Source organism: Somniosus microcephalus, chromosome 14, assembly GCF_052327205.1.
Source record: "Somniosus microcephalus isolate GS21.2 chromosome 14, FLI_Smic_1.0, whole genome shotgun sequence".
Classification (NCBI taxonomy): domain Eukaryota; kingdom Metazoa; phylum Chordata; class Chondrichthyes; order Squaliformes; family Somniosidae; genus Somniosus; species Somniosus microcephalus.
In genome coordinates, this window is record NC_141000.1 from 84,829,122 (window position 1) to 84,848,777 (window position 19,656).

At 43.8% G+C, this 19,656-nt stretch overlaps 1 protein-coding gene across 2 annotated transcripts in view; it reads left to right on the forward strand.

Moving 5' to 3' along the window:
* Positions 1 to 19,656, forward strand: part of stxbp5l (syntaxin binding protein 5L) — a 583,450-nt gene that overhangs the window by 353,918 nt on the left and 209,876 nt on the right. For both annotated transcript variants that reach the window (XM_086006840.1, XM_086006841.1), the window contains exon 8: positions 7,975 to 8,098. In XM_086006840.1, the coding sequence (XP_085862966.1) occupies positions 7,975 to 8,098 (124 nt within the window). The remainder of the gene's footprint in view (positions 1 to 7,974; positions 8,099 to 19,656) is intronic.

Genomic DNA, 19,656 nt, shown 5'->3' on the forward strand with positions numbered 1-19,656 from the left:
AGTAATGATATTTTGTGGGTTTCCCTTTAAGCACCTTAAAATCAATTTGTGATAGTGGTGACTACATCCCTATTGGGCAGGGGGAGACAAATCTGTAAGACAAATGGGTGCAGAGAAGTTTTCATTTGTACAGTCCACTTAGCTCTTCAGTTATTTGGCATTTCAAGCAGTACATTGGCCTTGCATCAACAAACATGGATGAGGGAGTCAGTCCCATTTACTATGTCAGAATGAACTATGGCTGGCACTCTGGTGCCTCATCTAAGGAATTAGTCTCGCCTTTCACCTGGTAGGAGTGGAGAACATAAGGGTGATGCCTTCCGTTGGTTTACTATTCATCAACTTGAGCAAGAGATACAACTTCAGCTAATTCAAGAAACATTCTGCACATGGGTTGGCTGGAGATCAACCCGTTTCCACCCAAGAAAATCATCTCCGATCTCTAGGAACAGGAGTAGGCCATTTAGCACCTCAAGCCTGTTCGCCATTCAATGAGATCGTGGCTGATCTGTGACCTAACTCCATATACCTGCCTTTGCCCCATATCCCTTAATACCTTTGGTTAAGAAAAATCTATCAATCTCAGATTTAAAATTAACAATTGATCTAGCATCAATTGCCATTTGCGGAAGAGAGTTCTAAACTTCTACCACCCTTTGTGTGTGTAGAAGTGTTTTCTAATTTCACTCCTGTAAGGTCTGGCTCTAATTTTTAGACTATGCCCCCTAGTCCTAGACTCCCCAACCAGCAGAAATAGATTATCTCTATCAATCCTATCTGTTCCCCTTAATATCTTGAAAACTTTGATCAAATCACCCCTTATCCTTCTAAATTTCAGGGAATACAACCCTAGTTTGTGTAATTCCTCCTTGTAATTTAACCTTTGGAGTCCAGGTATCATTCTGGTAAATCTACACTGCACTCCCTCCAAGGCCAATATATCCTTCCTAAAGCCCAGAATTGCTCACAGTACTCCAGGTGTGGTCTAACCAGGGCTTTGTATAGCTGTAGCATAACTTCAGCCCCCTTCTAGTATTCTAGTCCTCTAGATATAAAGGCTAGCATTCCATTAGCCTTTTTTATTATTCTTTGTACCCGTTCATGACACTTTAATGATCTATGTACCTTGGACCTTGACTGTTTCTAGCTTTTCACCATTTACAAAGTACTCTGTTCTATCCTTTTTAGGTCCAAAGTGGATGACTTCATATTTACCTACATTGAAATCCATTTGCCAGTTTTGCCCATTCATTTAATCTATTAATATCTCTTTGTAACTTTATGCTTCCATCTACACTGCTGACAATGCCGCCTATCTTTGTGTCATCAGCAAACTTGGATATGTGGCTTTCAATCCCATCATCTAAGTTGTTAATAAATATGGTGAATAGTTGAGGCCCCAACACAGATCCTTGTGGGACGCCACTAGTCACATCCTGCCAATTAGAGTACCTGCCCATTATCCCTACTCACTGTCTCCTACCACTCAGCCAGTTTCCTAAACAGGTTCAATAGTTTTTTTTAATTCGTTTATGGGATGTGGGCGTCGCTGACAAGGCTAGCATTTATTGCCTATCCCTAATTGTCCTTGAGAAGGTAGTGGTGAGCTGCCGCCTTGAACCGATGTAGTCCGTGTGGTGAAGGTACTCCCACAGTGCTGTTGGGTAGGGAGTTCCAGGATTTTAACCCAGCGACGATGAAGGATCGGTGATATACTTCTAAGTCAGGATGGTGTGTGACTTGGAGGGGAACTTGGAAGTGGTGGTGTTCCCATGCGCCTGCTGCCCATGTCCTTCAAGGTAGAGCGGTCACAGGTTTGGGAGGTGCTTCCAAAGAAGCCTTGGCCACAATTGCCTTCAATTCCATGAGCTTCAACTTTAACTAACAGTCTCTTATGTGGGACTTTATCAAATGTCTTCTGGAAGGCCATATAAATAACATCCATAGACATTCCCCTGTCGACTACTTTAGTCACCTCTTCAAAAAATTCAATCAGGTTCATCAGGCACGACCTCCCCTTTACAAATCCATGCTGGATCTCTGATCAGCTGAAAATTTTCAAGGTGTTCACTCTATTCTTAATTATAGACTCTAGTAATTTCCTGACAACAGATGTTAGACTAACTGGTCTATAATTCCCTGGTTTCCCTCTCTCACCCTTCTTAAATAGCAGAGTGACATGTGCAATTTTCGAATCGAGAGAACTCTGGAAGATTACAGTTAGGGCATCTGCAATATTCTCACCTACTTCCTTTAAAGCCCAGGGATGGAAAGCATCTGGTCCTGGGGATTTGTCACTCCTTAGTGCCATTATTTTCTTCATTACTGTTATTTTGCTTATGTTAATTTTGGTGAGTCCCTGTCCCTGATTCAATATTAGTTTCCTTGGGATTTCTTCCTCTACTGTAAATACTGATGCAAAGTAATTATTCAGCATGTCTGCCATTTCCTTATTTTCATTGCCAGCATCACCATTATCAGTTTTCAAGGGGCTCACATTGCTCCTGACCACCCTCTTTTTCCTAATATAATTGTAAAAATATTTTGCGTTGATTTTGATATCCCTTGCAAGTTTCTTTTCATACTCCCTTTTTGTAGCTCTAACTATTTGCTTTGTCACCCTTTGCTATTCTTTGTTTCTCTCCCATTCACTAGGATCTGTGCTATTTTTTGCAATCTTGAATGCTTTTTCTTTTAGTTTTATGTTCCTTACCTCTAGTCGTCCAGGGCTGGGGGTTTTTTGGCAAGTAGAGTTCTTGCCCCTTAGGGGTATAAACTGGTTCTGTATCACATTAAATTATTTTTTGAACACCTCCCACTGATCTCCTGTATTTTTACCCATTAACAGATTTGCCCAGTTTACTAGGGACAGTCTCTGTCTCATCGCATTGAAGTCAGCCTTACCTCAATCTAGATTCTTAGTAGCTGTTTCACGTTTCTCCCTTTCAAACACTATGTTGAACTCGATCATATTATGATTGCTATTCGATAAATGTTCATGCACTGTTAGACTGTTAACTCAATCTGACTCATTACTAAATCTAATATGGCCTGCCCCCTTGTTGGCCCTAGGACATATTGTTGCAGAAAACTATCCTGAACACACTCAAGGAATTCACTACCTTTATGACATGTGCTTGTCTGCATTTCCCAACCTATGTGAAAGTTAAAATCCCCCATTAAAACCACTCTGCCTTTACTACATGCTTGTCTAATCTCTGCAATTATACCATCTACCACTTCACTGTTGCTGCCAGGAGCCGATACACAACTCCCACTACAGTCTTAAATCCTTTTCTATTTCTTAATTGTACCTGACGTAAGAAAACTACTAGGCACATGGTCAGAGTATTAAACAAGGCTTTAATCGACTGTTTCACAACATGGAAGTCTAGTTATCCTTCACTAGTTCCTGTTTACAGAATGTCCCTGAGCAAGCTGGGCCCGTGCCCGAGTATTTATACTCTCCCTGGACAGCGCCACCAGCAGGCCGCCCTGTATATTTCATAAGTCATTTCTACATGAACGCACAATTTATGTCAGTGCCCATAAAGTCTCCACAGCCTGCTTACCTCTTGTTATATCCTCTCTTATCATTGAAGTAATTTCATCCTTAATCACTAAGGCTACTGCTGCCCTCTACCATTTTCCCTATCTTTCCTGTAGACCTTATTACCTGGTATATTTAGTTCCCAGTCCTGACTGTCTTTCAGCCATATCTCAGTAACGGCTACCATGTCATACCCTCCAAGTTGAATTTGCGCCTGTAATTCATTCAATTTGTTCTTTATATTTTGTACGTTTGTATAAAGAACGCTTATTTGGGGCACACACCCTAACCGGTCCTCTGCTCTAATGTTCTATTCGCACATTACATCTTTTCGTTTTCCTTTTACCTGTAGTGCCTAAAGCACAGTTTCTGACTATTGCTCCACTCCCTTCTTTTTCATTTGTTTCTGAACTATTGTTTATACTACCATTTCCACCTGAGCCCGCCCCCCCCCCCCCCCGGAACTACTAGTTTAAAGTCCTTATGCCCGCCCGATTTATCCTTTTATCCATATAAATGCAAGTCTTTTTTTTTCTTTTTCCACTAGGACCCTGGTCCCAGCCCGGTTCAGGTGGAGCCTGTTCCAACGGTACAGTTCCTTCTTGTCCCAGTACTGATGCCAGTGTCCCATGAAATGGAACCCCTCTTTCCTACACCATTCTCTCAGCCACGTGTTCACCTCCCTAATCTGCTTATCCCTACGCCAATTTGCACATGGCTAGGGTAATAATCCAGAGATTATAACCCTTGAGGTCCTGTTCTTTAATTTAGCTCCTAGTTCCTGGTATTTTCCAAACAGGGCCTCTTGTCTACTCTTTCCTATGTTGTTGGTCCCAACATGGACCGCAACAACTGGATCCTCCCCCTCCCATTCCAATATCCTTTCAAGTCGGTTTGAGATGTCCCTCACCCTGGCACCAGGTAGGCAACATACCATGCGGGACTCTCAATCCTGCTTACAAAAGATGCTATCCGTCCCCCTAATTATTGAATCCCCTACAACTACCACATTACGCTCCCCCCCCCCCCCCCCCCCCCCACGTTGGACAGCCTTCTGCTCCAAGGTGCCATGGTTAGCATTCTGGTTGTCCTTCTGACAGTCTTTATCCTTATCCTCACAGATAGCAAGTACATTGTACCTGTTGGATAGGATCAGTTTCTGTAATCCTCCTCTATCTCACCTGGGTTCCCCTTACTCTGTACACTATCGGTCACACCAACCCCGTTCTGAACCTGCACCTCTCTACAAGGTGTGACGAGATCTGGAACAAACTGCCTAGATACTCCTCCCCCTCCCTTATCTGTCGAGTGTCTCCAACTTGCACTCCAGCTGAATGACTGAGCCAGAGAGATTCGAGACAGAGACATCTACTGCAGCTGTGTTCACTTGGGACTGTCCACAAACTCTCTCATACTGCAGTCCAAACACATAACCTGCTCTGCCATATCTTAGTCTAACCTTGTTTTATTTATTTAATTAGTTAAAATCTTTATTCAAATGATTATTTATAGTTATATTAATTAGTTTATTTAGTTAAGTTATTAATTTAATAAAGTAAGCTATAGTTTCTCAGCTCTTAATTTAAATCACTGTCCTAGCTTAGAGAGGGAAAAAAATGCTAAAGCTCACCAACCAATCCCCTACCTGCTGTCCTGTGCCATAACTCCTTGTGTTTTTGTTGTTTTTGAATTCGCCGGATATACTCTGCCTCTGCTGCTGCCGCCGCTGCTCAGGTCCACAGCCTCCTGCTCTGTTTATACCCTGCCTCCACAGCTGCCGCCACTCAGGTTCACACTCTCCTCGGCTTCCCACTCTATTTATACTCTGCCTCTGCTCAGGTCCACTCTGTTGTGCTCTAGGATGGAGGCACTTTCACGTGGAAGCTGGCTGGTCTCTCTTCGTGGAGTTGGCGATTTCTGTACATGGTTTTTCCCTTTTGCCAATCCCCTAGATGCTGCAGAAGACAAGCGGACCTGGTGAACTCTGATCACCCTGCCTCATCAGCTGTGTTTTCTGGTGATCTGGGCAATGAGCAGAGTCAGCATTCCTCTAACCCACCGACAAGATCTGCTCTCACAGTGGAATGTAAGAGGTTCATTATATTCTAGAATAAATGCAGTGATTGAGCTGAATCTGAAGCCCAATCCATTCTAGTAGATGTGGCCACCATCATGGTCTTTCATGAACAATTAGCATTAGATTCTTGTGGCTTTGTGTCTTGCTTTGAAAACTATATGGAAATTACATTTAACTAGACCTTATTTAGATGAAACATCTATGTAGCTCACATAAGTGGGGCTTTAATTTAGTTGTCATAATTTTTAGGATATTCCAGGGTTCAGTATCACTGGTCACTCCTGTAAACAAAGTTCATGCCCCCTCTGACCTGGAATGCATTTGTTTCCATCCACTATCCAGTTAAACAATAGTATGCGCCGTAATCGAACCAGAGTACCCTTACTCCATACACTGGCTACTGAAATAACAAGCTGTCACATGAATTCTCCTCTCTTTTTAGAAGGCAGGCTGAATAGAGACAAGAATCCAACTTTGGACTTGAGCAGTTTATTTATGTACGACATATGAATGAAGAGTAGACAATTTTTATAGTGGGAGTATACATTTCCCTATAGTCTTCAGTTCATCAAATGAGATACAATATTCTTTCTGTCTAAAAGTGGGCCCAAGACAGAAGATCACTTAGACTAACTTCACCCTTCAAAGCTAAGTTGCCTCAGGCAACACAGATAACCTTTTGCTCTTAGTTGCAATATACACAAAACTCTGTGCTTGACAGAGAGACTTTCATGTCACTCCCTTAAATGTGTAAGAAAATGTGTAGGGTTTCTGCCTACTGAGCTGTCAATAACAGGACTACAGCCAACCAATGTCCTGCTCCAATCTTCAAAGGACTCCTAAATACATTATCCCTCAACCAACATCAATAAAACAGAATACCTTGTCACGTAACTCATTTCTTTTTGTGGGACCTTGCTGCGTTTCCATACATTACAACATTGACTACACTTCACAAAGTAATTAATTGGCTGTAAAGTGCTTTGGGATGTCCTGAAGTCATGAAATATGCCATATAGATGCAAGTACCTTACTTTCCTTCTTTCTTTTCTATTCTCTCCTTTTGATATGAGAGGTCAGGAGGCTCCCAGATGTCTGTCTGACTATATTCCCTACTGTGCAAATGGAATGGGAACACTGTAGATCAACAAGGACCCATCTCTGATATTGACATGAAATGTTTGAGATTGTAAATAATGATCCCCAGGTAGCTAATTATCACTTTAAATCACAATTATGAGCCTAAAGAAACTTGCATATTGAGGAAAATCTAATGGATGAACAGTCTAGTCTCAGGATTCTGGCTACTGTTTTTAAAAAAAGGATACAACCTTGGGAGTTAACCCCTTGTGTACTGATCTAGCAGAACAGAAATACAAGTTTAAAAATCCAACACAGGCAAAAATCAATTTTGCCACATAGTTCTTAAACTATGGACCCATCATTCAAAACTTCTCAAACATTTTGTACGGTTTCTTACCTCGAAGGCAGCATTAATACTCATGTTAGCTAGTGAGCTGCAGGGTTTCATTGTAGATTGGCCCTATTTAATTTAGCATTAGGATAGACTAATTTTTGGACACTCTCAAATTTTTTCATGAGGTGGTATTACAGTTTCATTTGGGTCAAAAGATTGTTGTACCCTCCGTATCCACCTCCCTAGCACTCAGATAAGGGGATGGATTTCCCCTTTGTTGCACCTGGGGAACAGTTCCTAAATGCAACAAAGAGGAAAAAGGAAGACCTATTACATCAGGTCTCTGCCCCACTGTGCCATGCTAGGATTTGCCAGATGGACAATACTGGGCCTGTGCCTGGAGTCAATACAGGCTCAGCATAATCATTCAAATGGGACAGGGATAGGGTGTTCCTTGCATTGTTCAACTATTGAGTATCCAGGCAGAGGGGTACCTAAAGGAATCAGGAGTCTGGAGGGGCGGGAGCGTGGGGGAAGACCTGGGAACATCCTGAAGATTTTGGGGACCGGATACGCAGAGGAATATCTACCCTGATGATTGATCAGATAAACTGTAAGGATAAAGTTACTTTTAAATTGTTGCACCTAGGTTATAAAATAACAGCATATTGTTTAAATCTATACAGATTATAATTCCATATCTTAGAGATCAGTGGAATGGTTCATTTAGCAAAGTCAATGTACATGGGTGTCAAATGAAATTTAGTGTGCAGAAGTAGATTACATTTAATTTTATCAATATTTATTGAATGTAAAGTACACTGGCACATTGATCTGTAACAATTATTAGATTGCTTGAAAGACACCAATAAAGCATAATCTATTACTCACAAAAATATAATGTACTCACTATAACTTTTTTTTTAATAGGCTATCCATTCTGTCAGCTGGCATCATGAAGGGAGGCAGTTCATGTGTAGCCATTCAGATGGTAGTTTAACCCTTTGGAACTTGAAAAACACAAGCAAACCTTTTCAGATCACAGTACCACATGGTAAGCACTTCTGAAAGCTAATAGGTAAGTGCAGGCGTATATTACCTTAACTTGCATGATGTCTTTAAAAAAATTAACAATCAACATAGAACGTTTATGACTGAATTTGTATTTTTGGGTGTTGCTAAAATAGATGCCTTCCGATGGCCTATAAGTTGGTTCATTCCGGCCTGCCGGTGCGAACTGGACACAGGTAACGATCCCTGGGCCAGAACCAGTAGGTCGGAGGCACACCCGATATTTCACTTACAGGGCGTCAGGCGGCGAATAGGATTTCAATTTTGGGCCACTGCGTCGTCAACAGCGGCCCTCAGGTAGGTCCTGGGAGAGGGAGGGAAGCAATCAGGAGGAAGAGGAGTGACCAGGAGAAGGGGAAGCGATTGAGAGGGAGGAGATGACCAGGAGAGTGAGGGGGCGGGGGAATTTTCAGGAGATAGAGGGGCGAACAGGTGGGGTGGGGGATGAAATTGGGAGGAGGAGGTTGAGCGGGGGCCGGCAGCAGTCTTCGGCACTTCAGTGCACCTCTCAGCCCCACATTTAGGTAAGTATTTTTTTTAAACTTACCTTCTTGGTGGCGGCCTCCAGCAATCCCTTTAAGGACTGTTGGTTAGGCCGCATGCAGACCACGGTTTCCTGAACGCAGTCAGCCTGGAGTCAGCTGCGTTCAAGGCAGCCCAAAGTTCCAAAGGGGATTTCAAACTGGTGTTAGGCCCCAAATTTGCATATGCAAACGGTTTAACGCCTTTTTCAGGCACAGGCTCGGGATGCCTCTTTTTCTGCCTCTAAGGATCACGCATGCTCCACCTGCTATATCGGGCACTAAGTGTGACAGTCCTCCCATGCAATCTCCAGGGAGAGGCAAAAATACAAAGTAGAAATTTTGGGCTAATTTATGTAAACTGGGAAATTACTCTCCAAAATTAATCTTAGAATTAGGGCATAAACTTTAGATTAGAGCTCGGCCATTCAGGAGCAAAATCAGGATGCACCTTTTTTCACACACAGGCTGTGGATGCTGGGATAATTGGAGCTTTCAAACCTGAGATAGATAGATTTTTGTCAGGTAAGGTCATCAAACGATATGGAGCAATGGTGGGAAAAGGGAGTTGAGATGCAGATCAGGGTTCAGTGTCGGGCTGCTTGCTCCATTTCACTGTTCATTACGGGAATGTGTTGCTTCACTTGTTGGACATTTATGCCCTAAGCAGTGGTGCAAATGATCGTGCTTCTTTAACCAGGTGTTTACCCATCTCTATTCCATTGATGCCATTTAGTGTATGGCCCTTTGGGGACAGGTGTGATTTTAATTGCACCCTCATGGTTCAAGACTGCACTGCTCTCCAGCAACATAAGGATCACACCCATGTGGAGCCAAAATATCAGCATTGAACTATAGCAGTTTACAGATTGAAAAGATGTTTTTCGGCTCATTGTGAATGTGCTTTTTTTTTGCTAGAGCAATCCAAAACTAATTCCATTGCTCCGCTTTCTCCCCATGGCAAATAATGAATCTGTTACACAATACAGTGATTATTCAGTACAGTGAGACAGATGGAGCAAATTCCACCTGACTGCAACAAGCAATAATTATTACCTTTTGGAAACAGAAAAGAAATTGCTCTGATTGATCCATGCATTGTGGAATTTTGCTACTATCAATCTGTGCCAAAGTCGTTTCATCAATCCTAAGCAGCAAAATCATAACATTAGTCTGATTCTAAATGCGCCAACAAAAGTTGGGCTGCATGCTGGGCTTCACCGCCAACATGATTTATGTAATTAGATTATTGGTAGAAAAATAATGAGAGTTCAACTGATCATTTTAAGTCACGTTTATTGATCTTGAAATTCTTTGACTCAGTTAACTGAAAACCCTTGTAGCTGCTGACTTGGGTGTGCCAACAAAATAACTGCAAATGTTTCAATTTTAGTACAGTAACATCACTAACTATATTCTCATTGGAAACCAAATCACCATGTGCAAATTGACATAGGGACAAGCAGATCGTAGAGTTAATTGCATGGCTCAAAGAGTGGTGTGGGAGAAAGGGGTTTTGATTCATGGGGTACTGCCACCAAAATTGGGGAAAGAGGGAGCTGTCCCGTTGGGACGATCTCCACTTAAACTGGGCTGGGACCAGTGTCCTGCGAATCGAATAACTAGGGCTGTAGATAGAAACATAGAAGATAGGAGTAGGCCATTCGGCCCCTCGAGCCTGTTCTGTCATTTAATGAGATCATGGCTGATCATCCAAATTCAGTACCCTGTCCCTGCTTTCTCCCCATATCCCTTGATCCCTTTAGCCTTAAGAAATATATCTAACTCCTTCTTGAATATATTTAATGAATTGGCCTCAACTGCCTTGTGTGGTAGAGAATTCCACAGGTTTACCATTCTCTGGGTGAAGAAATTCCTCCTCATCTCATCCTAAATGGCTTACCCCTTATCCTTAGACTGTGACTCCTGGTTCTGGACTCCCCCGCCATCGGGAACATCCTTCCTACATCTAGTCTGTCTAGTCCTGTTAGAATTTTATAAGTTTCAATGAGATCCCCTCTCATTCTTCTAAACTCTAGCGAATATAAGCCTAATCGACCCAATCTCTCCTCATATGTCATTCCTGCCATCCCAGGTATCAGTCTGGTGAATCTTCGCTGCACCCTCTCCATGGCAAGAACATCCTTCCTCAGATAAGGTGACCAAAACTGCACACAATACTCAAGGTGTGGCCTCACCAAGGCCCTGTACAACTGCAGCAAGACATCCTTGCTCCTGTACTCGAATCCTCTCGCTATGAAGGCCAACATACCATTTGCCTTCCCATCGGGCTTTAAACTAAAAAGGGCAGGGGGAAAGGTCAGAAGAGGGGAAATTTAGAAATCTAAAGAGAAAAGTCAAGGCAATGGAGCAGTGTAGCGACTTGGGTAAAGATAAGCAGAGTGTGACCGGAAGGGGCAAAGAGTTTAACGGTAAAAATGCATCAGCGAATAAGGTGAATGCAGGGAATAATGGTAAAAAGTTAAAATTAAAGGCTCTATATCTGAATGCATGAAGCATTTGTAACAAGATAGATGAATTAGTGGCATAAAAAGAGATAAATGGCTTTAATCTAATAGCCATTACGAAGATGTGATTGCAAGGCGACCAAGGTTGGGAACTAAATATTCCAGGATACTTGACGTTTCGAAAAGAGAGGCAGAATGGAAAAGGAGGGGGTGGGGTAGCCCTGATAATAAAGGATGACAAAAAGACAGTAGTGAGAAAGGGTCTTGGCTCGGAAGATCAGGAAGTAGAATCAGTATGGGTGGAGATAAGAAATAACAAGGGGCAGAAAACACTGGTGGGAGTAGTTTATAGGCCCCCAAACAGTAGCTATACCGTTGGACAGAGTATTAATCAACAAATAACAGGAGCTTGTAACAAAGGTAATACGGTAATCATGGGGGACTTTAATCTTCACATAGATTGGGCAAATCAAATTGGCAAAGGTAGTATGGAGGACGAGTTCATGGAATGCATTTGAGACAGTTTCCTAGAACAATACGTCATGGAATCAACCAGGCAACAGGCTATTTTAGATCTTGCATTGTGTAATGAGACAGGGTTAATTAGTAATCTCATAGTAAAGGATCCTCTGGGGAAGAGTGATCATAATATGATCAAATTTCACGTTGAGTTTGAGAGTGAAATACTTCAGTTAGAAATGAGTGTCTTAAACTTAAATAAAGTCAATTACATAAGTATGAGGGGCGAGTTAGCTAAGGTAGATTGGGAAATTAGATTAAAAGGTATGACGGTAGATAAGCAGTGGCAAACATTAAGAATTTTTGAATATTTTTTTAATGAATATACATTCCATTGAGAAATAAAAACTGCATGGGAAATGTGATCCATCAGTGACTAGCTAAAGAAGTTATGGCTAGTATTAGATTAAAAGAAGAGTCTTATAATGTTGAGAAGAATAGTAGTAAGCCTGAGGATTGGGAGAACTTTAGAAACCAGCAAAGGATGACCAAAAAATTGATAAAAAGAGAGAAAATACAATATGAGAGTAAACTACCAAGAAATATAAAAGCAGATTGTAAAAGCTTCTGCGAGTAATTAAAAAGGAAGAGAGTAGCAAAAGTAAGCATTGGTCCCTTAGATGCTGAGACAGGTGAAATTATAATGGGGAATAAGGAAATGGCAGTGACTTTAAACAAATATTTTGTATCTGTCTTCACAGTCGAAAAAGCATACCAAAAAGTGAGGAACTTAAAGTAATTAATATCAGTAGAGAAAATGTACTTGAGAAACTAATGGGACTAAAAGCCGACAAAGCCCCTGGACCTGATGGTCTACATCCTAGTGTTCTAAAGGAGGTGGCTGCAGAGATAGTAGATGCATTGGTTGTGATCTTCCAAGATTCCCTAGGTTCTAGAACGGTCCCAGCAGATTGGAAGGTAGCAAATGTAACCCCGCTATTCAAGAAAGGAGGGAGAGACAAAACAGGGAACTACAGGCCAGTAAGCCTGACATTAGTCGTCGGGAAAATACTGGAATCCATTATTAAGGAAGTGGTAACAGGGCACTTAGAAAATCATAGTATTATTAAGCAGAATCAACATGGTTTTATGAAAGGGAAATCGTAGTTAACAAATTTATTAGAGTTTTTTGAGGATGTAACTAGCAGGGTAGATAAAGGGGAACTAGTGGATGTAGTATATTTGGATTTCCAAAAGGCATTCAATAAGGTGCCACATAAAAGATTGCTATGCAAGCTAAGGGCTTATGGGGTTGGGGTAATATATTAGCATGGATAGAGGATTGGTTAACGGGCAAAAAACAGAGAGTAGGGATAATCGGGTCATTTTTCGGTTGTAACTAGTGAGGTGCCGCAAAGATCAATGCTTGGGCTTCTATTTTATCTATATTAATTAATGACTTAGATGAAGGGACTGAGTGCAATGTATCCAAGTTTACTGATGATACAAAGCTAGGTGGGAAAGTAAGCTGTGAGGAGGACACAAAGCGCCTGCAACGGAATATAGACAGGTTAAGTGAGTGGGAAATAAGGTGACAGATGGAGTATAATGTGGCAAAATGTGAGGTTATTCACTTTGGTAGGAAGAATAGAAAAATAGATTATTTTTTAAATGGCGAGAAGCTATTAATTGTTGGTGTTCAGAGAGATTTAGGTGTCCTCGTACAGAAAACACAGAAAGTTAGCAAGCAGGTACAGCAACCAATTAGGAAGGCAAATGGCATGTTGGCCTTTATTGCAAGGGGGTTGGAGTACAAGAGTAAGGAAGTCTTACTACAATTGTACAGGGCTTTGGTGAGACGACACCTGGAGCACTGTGCGCAGTTTTGGTCTGCTTATCTGAGAAAGGTCATACTTGGCTTAGAGGCGGTGCAACGATGGTTCACTATATTGATTCCTAGGATGAGGGGATTGTCCTATGAGTCATAGAGTCACAACGGCACAGAAGGAGGCCATTCGGCCCATCAAGTCCATGCCGGCTCTCTGTAGAGCAATCCAGTCAGTCCCATTCCCCCGCTCTATCCCTGTAGCCCTGCAAGTTTATTTCCCTCAAGTGCCTATTCAATCTCCCCTTGAAAATATTGAGGGTTTCCGCTTCCACCACTTCCGTCGGAAGCGATTTCCAGGTACTTACCACTCACTGCGTAAAAATATTTTTCCTCACAGCCCCCCTGTATCTCTTGCCCAAAACCTTAAATCTGTGTCCCCTAGTTCTTGTAACATCAACTAGTGGGAACAGCCTTTCCCCGTCTAGCCTATCCAAACCTGTCATAATCTTGTACACCTCTATCAACCTCCTTTGCTCTAATGAAAACAAATCCAGCTTCTCTAACCTGTCCTTGTAACTAAGATCCCCCATCCCTGGAACCATTCTGGTAAATCTCCTCTGCACCCTCTCAAGGGCCTTCATCTCCTTCCTAAAGTGTGGTGACCAGAACTGGATGCAATACTCCAGTTGTGGCCTAACCAGCGCTTTATAAAAGTTCAGCATAACTTCTCTACTTTTGTACTCAATACCTCTATTTATGAAGCCCAAGATCCCATATGCTTTGCTAAACACTCTCTCAGTTTGTCCCGCCACCTTCAGGGACCTATCCACATTAACTCCCAGGTCCCTCTGTCCCTGCACACTCTTTAAAACTGTGCCATTAAGTGCACATTGCCTCTCCCTGTTCCTTCTGTCAAAATGCATCACCTCACACTTCTTTGTATTAAATTCCATCTGCCACTTGTCTGCCCATTCTGCTAGCCTTTCTATGTCCTGTTGCAGTCGATTGGTATCATCATTACTGTTTGCCACACCCCCAAGTTTGGTGTCATCAGCAAATTTAGAAATGCTACTCTATATGCCAATATCCAAGTCATTTATATATATTAAAAAAATCAGTGGCCCCAGCACTGACCCTTGGGGAATACCACTGTCTACCATCCTCCAGTCTGAAAAACAGCCATTTACCACAACTCGCTGTTTTCTGTCCTTAAGCCAATTCCTTATCCAAGCTGCCACTGACCCACCTATTCCATGAGCCTCAATTTTGTTAACCAGCCTTCTATGTGGTACTTTGTCAAACGCCTTCTGAAAATCCATGTAGACAACATCCAATGCACTTCCTTCATCAATCCTCTCTGTTACTTCATCAAAAAATTCAATTAGATTAGTCAAACACAACCTGCCTTTTACAAATCCATGTTGGCTCTCCTTAGTTAGCTTAAACCTCTCCAAGTACCCGTTAATTTTTTTCCTTGATTATTGTTTCAAAAACTTTACCCACCACCGATGTTAAACTGACCGGCCTGTAGTTACTCGGATTGTCCTTACACCCTTTCTTGAACAATGGTGTCACATTTGCCACTTTCCATTCCCTAGGCACCTCCTCCGCATCTAGGGAAAATTATGGCAAGCCCTTCCGCTATCTCCTCCTCCAGTTCCCTTAACAACCTGGGATGCAAGCCATCTGGACCAAGCAACTTATCCACGCTAAGCATACCCAGCCTTTCTAGTACATCCTGTCTATCAATTTTCACCCCTTCCGTCGCTTCTACCTTTTCCACTTCTTCTGATATTTTGTCAGCATCCACCTCCTTAGTAAACACCGATACAAAGTGCTCATTGAGTATTCCAGCCTTGCCCTGCGCCTCTGTGCTATCCGGCACCGACGGGACCGAGCTGTTGCCGTTCCCTCAAAACTGCCGGACAAACCAGCGTTAATGTTGAAGCATACAGATCTTTTCAGCTCCGTATCTGGCAACAAACACTGTTGCTTAGCAACAGCTTCTAAACAGTTGGCCGTACTTTGGAAGCATCTCTGTAGCTTAGCAACAGCTTCAGAGAGACTTTGCAGAGCCTGACTGTTGAAAAAAAAGCCACGAGAAGAAAAAAAGCCACGAGAAGAAAAAAAACCTAACAAAACGGCTCCTGATTTTTGCTGGTGGCTCGAGCTTGCCGGACATTTAGGTCCCGATTTTCAGCTTGTGTGGGAAATGGTCGGATTTTCCCGAATGTGGGGTTTCTGACACACATAAAAAAGTGTCAGCCAGCCCCACGCAATTTTCCCTCAATTGGCCAATTAATTCCCAGCATGTGGGAAGCCTTGCTAATTGTCTAAATCGAGTCAGAAATCCCCACAGTATGATGTCATCATTCGTGGTGCTTTCAAGGTCCATAGCAAGCACTGCATCCTCTGAAGGCTTCCAAATGAACCATACAGGATGGCAGAGGAGCCTGCAGCAGCTGTGGCCAGTGCCAGACCCCGAGCTGCCTTCAAATTCGACGAGGCTTCACTGCAGGCCTTATTGGATGGGGTTAGGGCCCACAGGGAGGTCCTCTTCCCTAGGTCAGGGAGGAAGAGGCCTCCCACTGAGACCAATACTGCATGGATGCAGGTGTCAGCAGATGCCAACTCGCTGGGAGTCACCAGAGGAACCTTGGCATTACACCTGTAACTCCTTCCTTTACTCCCCCACAGTACCATCCAGAGCCCCCGTCCTCACTGTGGAGGAGGAAGAGGCTGTGCAGCCAGACTCCTCAGAGGAAGCTCCAACCTCTGAGGGTGCAGCGTCAGCAGAAGTAAGCGCACCCAGCACCAGCGCAGACACTCACACCTCGGGGGGACCTTTGGGACATAGAGTAGTGTTGTCACCTGGTGTTTCACAGCTCACAAGTGAGCCTCAGCAGATTCTGGAGACAGGGACAGCAGTGGAGAGTCCTCGTCGGAGGGCGCAGGGCTCTGCCACCTCAGCTCAGCTGCGCTGCATCTCGACCCTCTGCCTCTGGGTCCATCCGCAAGAGAAGAGGTGATGGATCTCCATGCACAGATACAGGAGTCTCTGGCAGGTTTTGTCTCCAGGGTCGCTGCGAGTGTGGAGCGAATGGAGGAGTCCATAGCGACCATGAGCAGAGCCTTTGTGGAGTCATTGGTGCATGAACACAGCACCATGGAAAGGTTGGCAACCTCCATGGAGGAGATAACTCGCCAGCATACGGAAAACATGGTGAGTGCTCATAAGAGAATGACATCTCTTGAGGAGCGTTGGCCATCTGTTGAACAGAGAAACCAGATCTTCATGGAAGTCCTTCTGAGTAGGACTGCCAGTGCAGAAACGGGTCCCACTGGCCCCCTAAAGCGCAGCAAGGTGCTCTCAAGCCACTTCCAAGCGCTGGCCCCTTCTGGCTTGTGCAGCTTCAGGTGAGTGAGCAGCAGCCTGGTGCTCCTGGTAATCATCCTGCTGTTCCTGGTTCTGCTGCTGCCACCTCTGCTGTTGGAGATCCTCTAATGCCAGGAAGGGAAGGTGCCAAAGGCCTCCCATGCTTCTAGCAGATGCCTCGGTTGAGGAGGTCCTGAGTTAGGGTGGTGAGAGGGGCTTCCCAGGAGCTCACACTGAAGAAGTGTGTGAGGCTCCAACTTTCTGCAGCTGCTCCTAAGGCTTCAAATAGTTCCCCCAAGCCTTGATCAACAAGGTCCTGCAGCCTGCAAATGCTGCCTCTTTAAATCTCTTCAGCCCTCAGCGACCTGCTGCTGCAAGCAAGCAAGCCAGCTGTTTTCACGCCAGCTCTCATCGGCGGGGTTCCCCGCAGGCGGGTTTCAGGTGGGGAAAGCCCCAAAGTCGCAACGGCACGGGAAAATCGTCCTTAACAAGGTGATCATTGGTGATTAGTGTGCCAACGAGCAGTCCCGCCAGCGGCGGGCGGTACTGAAGCGGGGCGCGTGGAAACGGCGGTCCGAAAGTCAGACGGGGCGGGGAATCAGGCCGGGGGGGTCCCGACCCGCTTTTTCCGCGATTTTCGGACCACGGCCGCATGAAAAGCCGCCCGAAAATCGGGGCCATAGCCTCCGGATAACACAAAGTTTCCTGTACCTGCTTACTGTTTACATGCTGGTAGAAGATTTTGGGGTTACCTTTTATGTTAACCGCCATTCTACTCTCATATTCTCTCCTTGCCAATCTTATTTTCATCTTCACTTCCCCTCTCAACTTATTGTATTTGGTCTGGTTCTCCCTTGAAGAATTCACCTGACATTCATCATACACCCTCTTTTTTTGTTTCATCATCTTCTATATCTCCCTTGTCATCCAAGGAGCCCTTGCTTTGGTTCCCTTACCCTTCCCTCTTGATGGAATGTACCTAGCCTGGACTTGGAACATCTCCGCCTTAAAGATCACCCATTGTTCCGTTGCAGTTTTTCCTGTCCGTCTTTGGTTCCATTTTACTCTGGCTAGATCCTTTCGCATCACATTGAAGTTAGCCCTATTCCAGTTTAGAAGTTCCACTCTAGATTGTTCCTTGCTCCTCTCCATTGCTAATCTAAATCTTATGATACGATGATCCCACAGACACTTGGTCGACTTGGCCCACCTCATTCCCCTGCACCAGATCCAGCAATGCCTCCTTCGTAGTTGGGCCAAGAACATACTGGTCAAGGAAATTCTCCTGAACACATTTCAGAAATTCCTCCTCCTCCTCCTTTCCCTTTACCCTAGCATTATCCCAATCGATATTTGGGTAATTAAAGTCCCCCAATATCACCACTCTATAGCTCTTGCATATCTCTGTGATTTCCCTGCAGATTTGCTCCTCTACCTCCCTCTCACTATTTGGAGGCCTGTAGAATACCCCCAATAGCGTGATCATACCCTTTTTGCTCCTCAACTCTAGCCAAATGGATTCTGTCCTTGTCCCCTCAAGAACATCCTCTCTTTCCAACACTACAATGTCTTCCTTAATCAGCACTGCCACCCCACCTCCCTTGTTTCCTTCCCTATCTTTTCTGAACACCTTGTACCCTTGAATATTAAGTGCCCGGTCCTCACCCTTTTTAAGCCACGTTTCCGTTATTGCCACAACATCATATTGCCACACGGCTAATTGTACTTGTAGTTCACCAACCTTATTCACCACACTTTGTGCGTTTGCATACATGCATTCTAATCCCATTTTTGAATTTATCGTAATCTTTCTTAGTCTGCTCCTATCTAATATGGTACTACTTCTGCCTCTAGTACTACTTTCTTCTCTAGTACTATCCAACACATTTTTTTATGCACCTTATTCCTCTTTTCTACTCCTATATGCTGGTGCCCATCCCCCTACCAAGCTAGTTTAAACCCTCCCAACAACACTAGCAAACCTCCCTGCGAGAATATTGGTCCCGGCTCTGTTGAGGTGTAACCCGTCCGGCTTGTACAGGTCCCACCTTCCCCAGAAATGGTCCCAATGCCTCAGGAATCTAAAGCCCTCCCTCCTGCACCATCTCTCCAGCCACGCATTCATCTGTTCTATCCTCCTATTCCTGTACTCACTAGCACGTGGCACCAGGAGTAATCTGGAGATTACTACCTTTGAGGGCCTGCTTTTTAATCTCTTTCCTAGCTCCCTATGAGGAGAGATTGAGTAGATTGGGCCTATACTCTCTGGAGTTTAGAAGAATGAGAGGTGATCTCATTGAAAGATGTAAGATTCTGAGGGGAATTGACAGGGTAGATATTGAGAGGTTGTTTCCCCTGGCTGGAGAGTCTAGAACTAGGGGGCATAGTCTCAGGATAAGGGGTCAGCCATTTAAGACTGAGATGAGGAGGAATTTCTTCACTCAGAGGGTTGTGAATCTTTAGAATTCTCTACCCCAAAGGGCCGTGGATGCTGAGTCGGTGAGTATATTCAAGGCTGAGATAGATAGATTTTTGAACTCTTGGGGAATCAAGGGATATGGAATTCAAGTGGCAAAGTGGAGTTGAGGTCGAAGATCAGCCATGATCTTATTGAATGGCGAAGCAGACTCGAAGGGCCATATGACCTACTCCTGCTCCTAATTCTTATGTTCTTACCACTGAATTTTGCATTCAGGAGTTCATTAATGATAGATTATGACCCCAGAATGCTGAAAAGCTGTTGTGGACAGAATTATGGTGGCAACAACGGCTGAATCACCTGATTGGGACTACACCATATAGAAGCGAGAGCCCATTAGAGGAACACGGAAATTTGGGAGAGGAATGAAGAAGCTAGGGAATGGAAGAATTGATCAGGCAGTGAGAGTC